Below are 12,591 nucleotides of genomic sequence, written 5' to 3' on the forward strand. Positions count from 1 at the left end.
GAATATGTGGAAGTGCAGCAGGGCACGGGTCCGTGCGTGCGTGTGTTTATGTGTGGGCCCTGGAGACCAGACCGCATTGCAGCTGCTCCGCCCCTACAACAATAGCTGTTGACAGACACAGAGCGAAAGAAGGAGAGGGGGCGGGACTCCGGCCTCTACGCACTTCTCCCAACCCCTCCGAACACCCGCGGTCAAGGTCCATCGGTCTCACAGCGAGATCACCACTCGTGGAGGAGGAGACGGCTCTGGCCGTAACGACTCGGCACACCTGGTCTCAGAGCTTCACCTGGCTAGGACTGGTAACACTCTCCCACCAAACAGAAAATTTCCCTCCGTGAGGAGGGTGGTGGGGGGTGTGCCATGTTTGTGTGCTTTATACTCCACAAGTCAAAAATCCTCTCCCTGATTCAGAGCAGCTGCTCGTCTAAACGTGCTGTGTTCACGTTGTTTTTCGGAAACAAAGGCCTGGCTTTCAAATCCAGAATTGGCACATTTCTGGTCACACATAAGAATAACGAAGATGGATCGGGGAAAGTAATTTGCACCATTTGTTGAATTATTTATCTGCTCCCTCTCTCGGGCCCCGGGCTGTTCTAGGTTCTCCCAGGTCCCGGGCCCTCCTGGGGCAGGATCCCCTTACTCTGTCAGCCAGGTCCTTTTTCACTCAGGCATGTTCTCCAGACAATCCCGCCTTTGTTCCAAGACCCGGAGCGATGACATCACCTCATCGGAACATGACTGCCACACAGCAGCTTCCAATTATGGAACGGAGAGAACCATTTCCTGTGTGTGCGGTATACGCTCCCCCCAAGAACCTCAAAAAACCTTGTTATGAAGAGCAAGTTATTGGATTCTGTTGAGTGCAAAACCTATTTCCAAAAAAACCAAGGAAAAATGGGACACTATTTGGTTCAAACCAGGGATGGACGGTTGGATTAAAGACAACGCTCTTATTTTTTGGAATAATTTTTTTTAAGCGACGCAACAGAAAAACGAAACGGCCGGTCAAATCCGGCGGGGCCCTTTCCGAATCGCTTCCAGGGCTGTTCTGCTCACCCAAGACCTCTGCCGTGGCCATGATCTCACAGGTGTACATGGCAGCCATCAGGCGCTGGGATTTGGCCTGGAAGGCGTAGCGGCAGGCCTCCTTCGTGGCGGCGATGAGCTGGCCGGATAATGGCCCGTAGCAGTCTCCTCCGCCACTGCCTGCTGCGTCGCCCCGCCGCCTGCCGGGACCGCCTCCGGCCGCTGGCGCCTCCGCCTCCTCCTCCGCCCGGGCGGCTGATCCGAGCTCCTGCCGGTCGGGCCGCGAGGCCGGTCTGACCTCCCAGCTTTCCACCGCGAAGCAGACGCCCATCAGCGGCTCCTCGCACATGGGCCCGGCGAGGGCGGCCAGCTGGAAGCCGCTGACGACGCTGCTGTCCAAGTCCCGGAGGGTCAGGGGTGTGGCGGGGCCCGCGCCGCCCTGCGGAGCCTCCAGACACTGCCACACGGACGGGCGGCAGTAGCCCTCCAGGCTGTTCAGCAGGAGGTTGGGGCCGCAGCGGCGGGGGCCGAACGCCCAGATGCGGTCCACCGCGTCCCTCCACCTGCGGCCCTGCAGGTGGCTCGCCAGCTCCGCCCGAAAGCTCCTGACGGCCTCCAGCGTCTTGGGGCTGATCTCCATGGTCCTGCCCTCCCGCGCCATCAGGTTGAACTGCTCCATGGTCCGGATGAGCTCGGCGTTCCCCTCCAGCAGCCTGGTGGCCTCGTCCGGAAGCGGCAGGGCCCGCACCCCGAGCGTGGCCAGCTTGTTGGGGGTGGTGAGCACGACCAAGCCGCTGGGGTCCACCTGCACGCCCTCCGGGTAGCGGCTCTGCTCCTCCCGGGCCTGACGGGCCACGGCCACCTTCTGCTGCCGCCCCAGCTCCTCGTTCACCATGTCTACTTTGGGCGGTCGGATCACGGTCTCCCGGAAGGGGACGATGGGCTCGGAGACGCTGATCTCAATTCTGGCGAACCTGGGGGAGAAAGTAAAAATAAAACAACAACAACAACAACAACAACAACAACAACAACAAAACAGAAACACATGGATAAATAAAGTGGATCCCAAACACGGAACTAGAAACTACCAGCTGCATTGTTTCGACATTATCACAGGAAGCTGCGACTGGAACGGAACTTTCAAAGTAACGAGGAGGAAACATGAAGGGAGGTTGGTGAGCGGCACAGACGGCTGGCGTCCGTCAGGCGGAACAGCTGAGCTCCGGTTCTCTAGCGAGTCATGATGCCGTAGTGAAGCTCGGTTCAGGCCAAAAATATTCATACATCCAGTCAACCCCCCCGCACCCCAATTTACACCCACACAACCACACCCACACCCAAACCCACACCCACACACATGGTTGGTAAAGTAAACAATTCCACTACAACCAACGTCAGTGACGGTGACTGGGAAAAGCACTGGTTCATTCACATAACATGCATGCTTGTGCGTGTGCACGTGTGTGTGTGCACGTGTGTGTGTTGAGTGCACTGATCTTTAAAAGAACACGTGCAATTATGACCGTGTCAAGTAAACACCACGCGAGCGCGCCACCAACACCCAGGCGAGCTTAGTACCGAGACCAGGCCCGTCTTCTGGATAATTGGACCCTCCTCGAGGGGAGCGGGCGCTTGACAGTGATTGCCATCGCTCGCCGAGACAGCATTGTGCCGGGTCCCCGGTAATCCGGTTGGATCCGGACAGCCGTGCGAGGACGGTGAGTGGATTATACCGTGGGGATTGTTCTCTGGCGCGAAGAGGAGACGGCGGGGGGGAGGAGGTTAGGGGAGGTGAAGGGAGTGCAGGAGAGGAGAGACGAGGAGGGTCAGGGAAGCCCGGAGGCGCTGCTGTCTCCCTGCTGACAGCTCCCTGGATTAGCATTTCACACAGATACCTTTTCCTGTCTCTCTCATTCCCTTTGCCTATCGCTCTTCCCACCTCATTATTTTTTATAGAGTCAGTCCCCCCCCCCCCGTAATGGTCATCACAGACACAGGCTACCATCACTCCAGCTCACCCAGGGTTCGTTTTTTTCCTGTATAAATATTTGTTTCTTCTATCCCTCTGCAAATTCCTCCATTTGGGCATATTCAGTTGGTCAGAGCCGGCAATGCGGACATTAAAATGCCAAAGGACCGTGGCCCAACACCTTGGGGGGGGGGGGGGGGGGGGGGGGGTTGAATAACGCGACTCATTTAGGATGCGCGAAACATTAAGGGCCTCGCCCGTGACGCGGCAGGCCCAAACAGAGTTCACCGAAGGACAAGCATCTCGGCCCCGCGCGCCCCAGGACACTTTGCTTCTCCCGTTTCCTGTGCACCAGTGACAATAAATTGCCAGTAAATAAGCTCCGCTTCAGACTATCGAAGCAATTAGGGTGTCAGACGCACGGCAGCGTTGGCTCCAGAGCGGGTCGCACTCTTGAAAACAAGCATAACGGAGGCGGGTCCTCACCCGCGTGTTCCGCCGAAGTGAATCTACGACGAGCGCGTTGTTATTCCGTTACAAACCCACCAGCAATTTCCAGCTCGTCAACAAACCAACAAATCCGACCAGATGGACCAATGACGAGGGTCAAACCCCCCCCCCCCGTTCTTAACTGCAGCAGCAGCTAATCGCGGGGTAGCGGGACCTCCGGCCCTGACCGCCCCTCTGTCTTCGTCAGCCCTGCAATGAATCCACCACTTTGCTCCTGGGGAAGCCGGGACGATGCCGGTCACTCTCTGGGTGTCCAAAACACAAGTCCCGCAACTGCCTAGCAGCAGTTTGGTGGATGCCATCCAGCAGGCCTTTAAGACCAGCGTTTAGTTTGGGGGATTTTTAAACTTCGAGTCGAGAACCGAGGTGGGGTGGACGTACATGATGGCTGCGTTTAAGATGAGAGGGGGTGAAAGCTCTGAACATGAACAGCGAGCCTGTTTAACAGGAGTGCGGGGGGGGGGGGGGGTCGGGGAAGAAGAGGAATGAACGAGGGAGAGAGAAAGGCAGGGCAGAAAGAGAGAGGGAGAGAGAGGTGTGTGCTAACTCACTGGGGGAGTTTAATGGGCACTGGGGACGTTCCACTGGCAGGAGCCCTGGGTTGGTGACAGTGTGCTACATTACTTATTTATGCAGAGATGCAGCTTGTCCACCCAAGGGCGCAAGGCCACTCCTGCTGTTCCAATATCTACTACTACCCTGCCACCCACAGAAATTTTGTTATATATAACAATAATTCCATATAGTTGTGGCATTGCAGGTCATGACCTTAGCCAAGACAACTCAACGGCTATACTGGTTGAAGTAAACAGAGAATCTGAACTTTTTTTTTTTGAAGACTTATGAACAATACGGATTCCAAATTCTTCCAACCAAACCCAATGTAAAAATATTTCATGTTGATGCAAAATAAATGTTGCAGAATAAAAATGTTTACAAGCCAAGCCTTCTCATCATTTGGGCTTTATTAATATTATGTGGTAGACATAATTAACACAGTGGCTGTGTTTTCACTTTGCCAATTACGCCCTGCTCGCTAATATCTCTGAGACTGGACATTTGCGTTCGATTTATTCTTATATTACAGCTTTAGCCAGACAAGGCAACCAATAAGAACACGCCTGTAGTAACCAAGAGACATTCTCCCTTATGCAACAATTAAATCCTTTCAGTATGTGAGGTTCCTATATAATCACAGGAATGCATCATAAGTGGCATACATTACATGAATACATTTAACACTGCCTTTGAAAGTGTTTCACCGCTAACAGCGGTTAATTGTACAGTTTAATCATACAGCGTTAATTATGTATCCATATAGGAATGCCACCGTTTCAAAGATGTGTATGGATTTTTAACACAGGCTTCAGAAACCAAGTACCCAGCCTATGAGTCAAAGCAGATGTCAGAAATGGGCAGAGATGTTGTCTGAGACTCTTAACTGCTGAAAACAGTTAGTACAGTGAGACCGTGGCAGATTGTATGGGGAGTGACTAAACAGCTGGGCTTTTAAGCATGAAGCAGTCCTCCACTCACTAAAAGCATTTATCACAAGCAAAACAAGAGTACATCTGACTGGACATCTGCAGTTATTGATGGCATTCCTTAAATTACATGTGCAAAAAAAAAAAACAAAAAAAAAACAAAAAACAAAAAACAAAAAAAGTTTTTACGTGCTGAAGACAAAGCTTAATCTGTGCAGGAGGAACTCTGGGTGGGGGGAGGCGCTGTAGGCCGGCGTTAGCAGAGCAGCCTGAGATTCAGTGCTTTCCTGGCAGAGACGGTGCCATTAAAGCATATCGATTGGGTGATGCGGCAGTGGAGCCTCACAAAGACTTAATGGGACGAGAGGGAGGGAGAGAGGGAGAGAGAGAGAGAGAGAGAGAGAGAGAGGGAAGCAGACTGTAGGATATTGATAATGGGGAAGTTGATTGTAGCGCCACATGGTGCAACATCTCCAGAACTCAACACACAGACAAACTAACGACTACTACTGTTTACCAAGCAAACTAATGACTACTACTGTTTACCAAGCAAACAAACGACTACTACTGTTTTCCAAGCAAACAAACGACTACTAACAATGATCTAAACAATGCTCAACAACCCACAAGACTGTAGATCTATAGCACCTTATATACTTCTCTCTCTCGGGAAAGGTAAGAGAAGAGGGAGAGGCATGCACTCACCCACCGCCATCTCTCCCTCTCCCTCTCTCTCTCTCGCAAACAATACAACATTCATACCCAGTTATTACTGCACATCAATCATCAATGACACACCCACTGTAAAACAGTTCACAGCATTTGTATTCAATTCCAATGGCTGCAAATGATCAAGTTCTCCCTCCCACACAAATGCGCACATACACACACAACAAAGTAAGCTCTAGAAATGAGGCATCAACTCCTCATAAGATCTGATATCTACGTATGTGTGTGTGTGTGTGTGTGTGTGTGTGTGTGTGTGTGTGTGGCCTCGCGCAGGCCCACACCTCTCTCGCAGGTCGTCCAGACAACGCTGCAGGTGCACCTCCCCTGCTGTGAGAAGCACGTGTTCGCCACTCTCCTGGATCAAGACTTCAGCACACGGGTCTGCCTGGTTCAATAATCGCATCCCCTGCACAAGCTTCTGCATCTCACCTACACACACACACACACACACATTATATATATATATATATATATATATGTATAACATCATAGACATTATATTTGATTGTTGTGGAAATCAGTATATTAGGCACACGGTTATACTGTGGCATTGTGCAGTTCAGATTTCCTTGAGGTCCATCACTAAAGAAACCTCCATTCCTCACAGGCCACCATACTGCACTGAGCCCTTTTATAGGCCAGCTGTTAAGCAGAAATGGCACCAATATCTGTAGAGTACATACAAGTAAACACTTATTACAAAACATTTGTGTGACACCAAAAGGGAATGAATATACATGAACTAAAGACAACTTTAGAGTCCCTCTCAAATCATTGATTAAACTCCTAAAAAAAAAATCAGAATTACACATTTGGAAGTTATTTTCAAGAAAAATCCCCATAATGCCCTAAAAGTGGCTTAGATGTAACGCTACACCTTTGCCCTTAATACGTGCAGATCTATGAATATGCGAATGGCTCCTGCCTCTGTCTCCGCCCACCCCTCTGCGTGCAGCTCGAGCTTACCTGCGCAACTTCGACTGTTCATCACACACACACACACACACACACACACACACACACACACACACAAAAAACACTATCCGTGTTTTATGCGTTCCTAGCTGCCGTGTGCTATACCATGACAAATGGTAACAGCCACATACACTTAAACCCAGAAACTGAAGACGAAGAGTGTATTGTACAGTATCTCCTGCAAATCGATGCATCAGGATGGTAATGTATTTTATGTCACGCTCTACAGCTACAGGAATGGGACGGAAACAAAATAGCACGAAAATTGCTTTGACTTCACTACGTTATCAAACAGCTAATAGCGGTCAAGACATGCTGAAGGGAAGAAGCCCTGACCACCACTGCGTCTCTGGATTTAATGAGTAAACAAACTATTTACAAAGTGTTGTGTACGTTGTAAACATGGAGTGGATGACCGTGGATTGCATATGCACAAATACAAGTACAGAATTCTGTATACAGCATGCAGGAATCATATTTACATTGACAGCACATGATGGTGTGTACATGTTAAAAGAACAGGAGATGCACGTTAGAATTCTCCACTGAGGAAAAAAAACAAACAAATATTAAAAAGATTTACATTTACGGCATTTAGCCGACGCTTTTATCCAAAGCGACTTACAATTATGACTGAGTGCAACTTGAGCAATTGAGGGTTAAGGGGCCCAACAGTGCCAACTAGGCAGCGGGGGGACTTGAACTGGCAACCTTCTGGGAGACGTCTGCATCCAGGGCCGTCTGCGAGAAAGCGGCTTACTCCACGTGCCATGCCAACGGGAATTAGATTAGCGTTAGCCTCATTGGGCTAATCTTATACTACCATCTTATGATGCCAACTTTTAACATCACTTGCATTCTTCATGAACATCCCAAAGTCATATGAAGTTTTCTATCTGTATCAATATGAATATAGCCATCGAGCAGCTTAGCTATCTGACAAATTGTTTTGAGGAAAGTTTGCCCAAACCTTCTTTGTCAACATTCCCAAGTCACACAAAATGTCCTGTCAGTGTTTGCCGTGAATCATCGTGTAACTTGGCAGGCTAATGTTGTCTAACATTATCTAGCACACTGCAGATCTATTGGACACAGTCAACAGATGAAAGACACACACAAAAAAAACTAAATTACTGGCTGACTGATACGTTGGCTTGAACTCGCCATGTCCTCAGGATGAATGGACGGGACTGTGTCTGGCTTTAGTACGTTTTGTAACAAAACCCAACTTTCTTTAAATAAAAAATTTCAAAATGGGTCTGGAAAAATGGCTAGTGTAACCCCATTTCCTCTGGAAGTTTGGCTGGGATGGTCTACATTTTTTCCCCCCAAATAAACTGCACCCATTTGTGATTTCCAGATCCTTTGGAAATGTTCCTTTGCAACTTTGCAATTAAAAAAAACATCTCTGCCATCGTTTGGACAACAATAAAACTTGCCTTAACAGACTGACAGTGACCACACCTGCACCTTCTCTCCAGAGCCCCACCCTGCCTGGGATTGGTTCCTTAGCTGTGTGACACATGAAACCCTGGCAGTCTGAATCCGTGTTTTGAGAGACCATTGTCGGTACGCTGCAGTTCCAAAGCTGAAATGCTCTGGCATGGCTGCTTGATTCGCTCATGGTTTGGCCTCCATCATAACAAAAAAGCCACATGGACATGTTTACAAGATTAAAAACCTGACTTTCATTGGAGGAGGTCTTCACCATCCTTTGATGATAAAACAATGAGGGCAATAATAAAATAGTACAAGTCTTACATAATAAAGCTTGAAGCATAACAACCCATCCAACGTGAATGCAGAGGCCTTCCTAGTACTCTCCTCCCTCTTCTGTGGTGACCTCCGTTAACTCAGTGCCGACCTGGAGTTCAGCGGGATAACCTAATCCTGAGTCAGCACGGAGAGATCATTTTCACCTAAACAATGAGCCGTGTGTGTGTGTGTGTGTGTGTCTCTGGTTCATGTGATCACATGGATTCATTGTGCTCTAAAACGGGAAACATTTAACTGCGTTCTGAGATAATGAGTTCCATGTGGGGACTCAGATTACCCGGAGCTGTTCGAGGATGGCACAGCATCTCCGGTGCTAAAGCTGGCACAAACGCGTCACGTGGCCGGTTTATTCTGTTAACCCGGGAAGACGTTCGCTAATTAGGCGCTAACAGGAGCATGGAAACCCACACCTGCACTCTCTCATACTCCTAAAGCTAAATTACACAGCTGACGCGCATCTTTAGCGCGTCTGCTAGGCATGCTTGGAAAAGCGGGGGCGTTACTGTGTAAACAACGTCCTCGTTAAACGGGACTTCGGCTGCTCCGAGCTCTCTGTCTTTGCTCTGAAAGTGGTTCAAACATGTTCTGAGCTCTGCTGGCTTCCAAATGTCTGCTCATCACCGCCATGACCTGGCTCGGTCCAGCGTTTAGCTACCGGCGTTCGCTGTCAAAGCGGACGTGGTAGAGGCACAACTGTCTTTTTTGTAACTGCTCGGGCTTGGTGCAAAAACGATTTGTGAATTTGGAATCTCAAACACTTTTGGCCAGTGCGGATGTTTGGAGAGAAGCATCGTGGCAGACAACAGTGGGCATCACTGTTCCTGGTTTTTCTTTGGTTTGTAGAAGAATGACTTGGCACCACAGCACACGAATCTATAACTGACTGCATCTGACTGAGTTGCAGAATGAGCTACCAGGGTATTATGCATTAAAATAAAATAGAATTAGTTTTGTTTTAAAAGAAGTTATAACTTTAGAATTTAGCAATTATAAGGGTTAGGAAAATTGCATTCAAATAATTGAATTTTAAATATAATGTTTGAAAATAAAAATCTGCTTATATAATGAATATAACAGAAGTCTTAAGTCAATACTGCACTGTAAGACTTAGCTTTATTTAATAAAACGTGCTCACCGTTCTCAGGAAAACTTGATCTCAGCTAAGAGATTACTTGCACAGATGGACAGACTGTCAACACTTCACAGCCAGTTCTGTGTGGTGGAGCGTTCCTTGGCCCAGATCAGACAGCGTCTTCTGTTTGCAGTATTGCCTTGAAGCTGTGTGTGTGAGCGTGCGTGTGTGAGAGAGAGTGAGAAAGTGCAAAACACCTACTTGGATGCTTGGGTTCGATGGCAACTCTGACGATGGGCGTGGCCTCAAAGTTGAGTGGCGTGAAGGGAGGGCACGCTGCAGAGGTCGAGATGGTAGCTGACTTCAGAATAAACTCCTCCATCCCACCGATCCCTGTGGGCCAAGCACATCAGCAACACGTCACCGAAAACACTCCGACGACGACTAAGTAGGTTACACGTGCACTATGTCGCGTCCCTGACCCCTCAGCTAGCGGCTAACGCTAAGCAGGATAGAAAACGGAAGCGCCACCAGGGGACCCGTCGTTAAAGTGCTCGCGCTCGCGCGTTAAGTCCGACACTGCGTACGGCAGGCCTGGACCGGGTTAGGCTTTAGGATTCATGTGTACCGACGCAGCCTTGCGTTTAACCAGGCTTCTTTTCACAACGTACTTTAGGTACAACCTTACGATGAGGAGCACATCTTCCAGCTGACAGGACAGGGACTGCAGGCAGCTTAGCCTTGATCCCAGAGGCCTTCTAGCACAGGAACCTGGATCCGCCGCTGTACCGTTTTCGCTGTGACTCTGACTGACAGCCATTCCCACGTTCTCGAATAACAACCAAAAAAAACCCCCCCAAAAAACCCAAAACACAACAAAAAACCAGGGCTGACTGACAGTCATGCCCAGAAACGCCTGGCTGACAGTTTTCATCCATGTTCTCCACGACAGCGACGGCTCAGAGCAGGAGAGGGCCAGGCCGGGTTGAGGCTCGACAACACACTGCACCAAAATGATGGACCAAAAAAAAGAAAAAAAAAAAGACGAAAGATCTTAAGCCAAGTGCCAGGGATTGGGTAATGGAATGACATGACGCTAATGCGACTTCTCCCTGCGTGTCCGTTATGTTGAAGCAGAAGCCATGATGAGACTGAATCTGATGTAATACACAAAGGGGAACAATTAAATGTTTGGGGCACTGGTAAGCAAAGATGCGTGGGTGAGTTTAGCGAAGGCAGACAACCCGGCAGACGATGACGAGACTACTTCCAATCAAGACGGACCGGTGAGCAAGGTTAACGTGGCCCGTGGCGCAAGAACAACGTCAAAGACGGTCGCAGCAAGCATGCCTTCGTTGTGTGCACCGCGGGACAAGCAACCGGTAAACTTAAAAGAACAGACAACAGACAGATTAGGTTATAGATCGAAATCTAAATAACTAAAAAGTACATTTTCACAGAGATGAAAAGGACCTGACAAAGTTCTGGGACAAAGTGCCAGAAAGACAGTGGAGTTGGAGGTGAATGCTCATTACACAGAGTATGGCGGCTCAGCTGTGAAACATGGTGGAATGTTGTTTTACTGATGACACCACTGCTACAGCAGTGCCAGGATGAATTTTATTTGAATGTTTTGTTTGTACATACAATTCGTCCTTCTACTGCACAACTGCTACCACACTGGGGTACAATTACAGAATTTGGCACACACTTTTATAGGCACCAATTTTCCTATTTATAAGTATAACCATATGCGCTCCCTGAAATCAAACCCTTGATCTAAACACCTTGATCTACCTGCTCGACCAGGTGAGCTACAGGAATGGTGAAACCAGGTTCCATCCGATGCCTGCACTTCACTAGCCTCAGCTCTTAGCGATGGCGAGAGGGGGAAAGAAGCCGTCCTGGCTTCTCTGCAGTTACGGACCGTGGCTGTGGCACTGCTGGGATTCGAACCGGCAACCTCCTGTTCACAGGCCACAACCCGGGGGCAGATGTGCCACTCTTCGGGGTGAGCCCTGAAGCTCAGGGGAACAAAGCGCTCGTGCCCAACCAAACGCCTCTGGGGCACGAGCATCACCTTGCAGCGAGGCAATGACGTAACACTTCCACCTACGCAAGTGCGGAAGCCCTTGGGGTTGAAGAGCGGCCCGCTCATTCACCTCAGCTGAACCTGACGGAGCGTGCTCGTTTACTTAAGCGCACGTAGAGGAGGAGCTGACAATGGCCACATTAGACGTCTGGCAAAAGCTCACCAGGAAAGATGCCTGACCTAGTGAGGTCAAGGGTCATGAAATTTAAGCATCAACGGTGAGGGATTTGCAACCCAGTTCCACTTCATAATACTCAAATCGCTTCTATTACTTACGGTCCTACAAGGTGGATTTCCAAGGGCAGGGATTCCCATTCAGTTCACTAAATATAGATAAATGCTCTTGGATTAAAGCTGACGTGATGCACATGAACTTCATAACCATCACTCTTCGATCCAGCGTGCTGGAATACAAAGCCAAAACAACAAAAATCATGTCACTATCCAATTACTTACAGACTACACAGTATCTATGCAAGTTTTAATAGGTTGATTTAATATGCCTCTTTAAAATGCATTTACCACAGATTTAATGACTGCTGGGGGCTGTGTGTGTGTGTGGTTTTTGTTTTTTTTTGACCAGTAGGCCATTTGAGAACTTGCCTGCTGGTGCTTTAAGCCTGGACATTGTGCATTAGTCCTTGGCCAGCTGGCATTTTTCTTTTCGCCTCAGTGACCACTTAAGTACACAGGGGTTTCCAGATATAGAACTTCGCACAAGACATTTCAGACTCTGACTGACACCTCGGCTCAGGGGTGGGGTGGTCTGAGCCTGACTGGCGCATTTCTGTCACTCAGTGGGCTACAGGGCCTGCACGCCAACCTGTGCCTGGTACCACCTGAAGCCCATTTCATCACCCACACGTTAAATCACAGCGTGGCCTGACCGAAGAGTGCTTCGCTGCCCCCCCGCGTCCCACCCCCCGCGTCCCCGGTCCTGGAGAGATCAGCTTGTTCT

The 12,591-nt window shown here is 49.2% G+C and overlaps 1 protein-coding gene across 7 annotated transcripts in view; it reads right to left on the reverse strand.

Moving 5' to 3' along the window:
* Positions 1-12,591, reverse strand: part of efl1 (elongation factor like GTPase 1) — a 62,185-nt gene that overhangs the window by 11,742 nt on the left and 37,852 nt on the right. For all 7 annotated transcript variants that reach the window (XM_081710055.1, XM_081710052.1, XM_035526914.2 and 4 more), the window contains exons 16-18: positions 9,803-9,934; positions 6,000-6,147; positions 1,057-2,000 (exon numbers count right to left, since the gene is read on the reverse strand). In XM_081710055.1, coding sequence (XP_081566181.1) covers positions 1,057-2,000; positions 6,000-6,147; positions 9,803-9,934 — 1,224 coding nt within the window. The remainder of the gene's footprint in view (positions 1-1,056; positions 2,001-5,999; positions 6,148-9,802; positions 9,935-12,591) is intronic.

Source organism: Electrophorus electricus, chromosome 3 (genome assembly GCF_041902795.1).
Source record: "Electrophorus electricus isolate QZ-2024a chromosome 3, ASM4190279v1, whole genome shotgun sequence".
NCBI classification, from domain to species: domain Eukaryota; kingdom Metazoa; phylum Chordata; class Actinopteri; order Gymnotiformes; family Gymnotidae; genus Electrophorus; species Electrophorus electricus.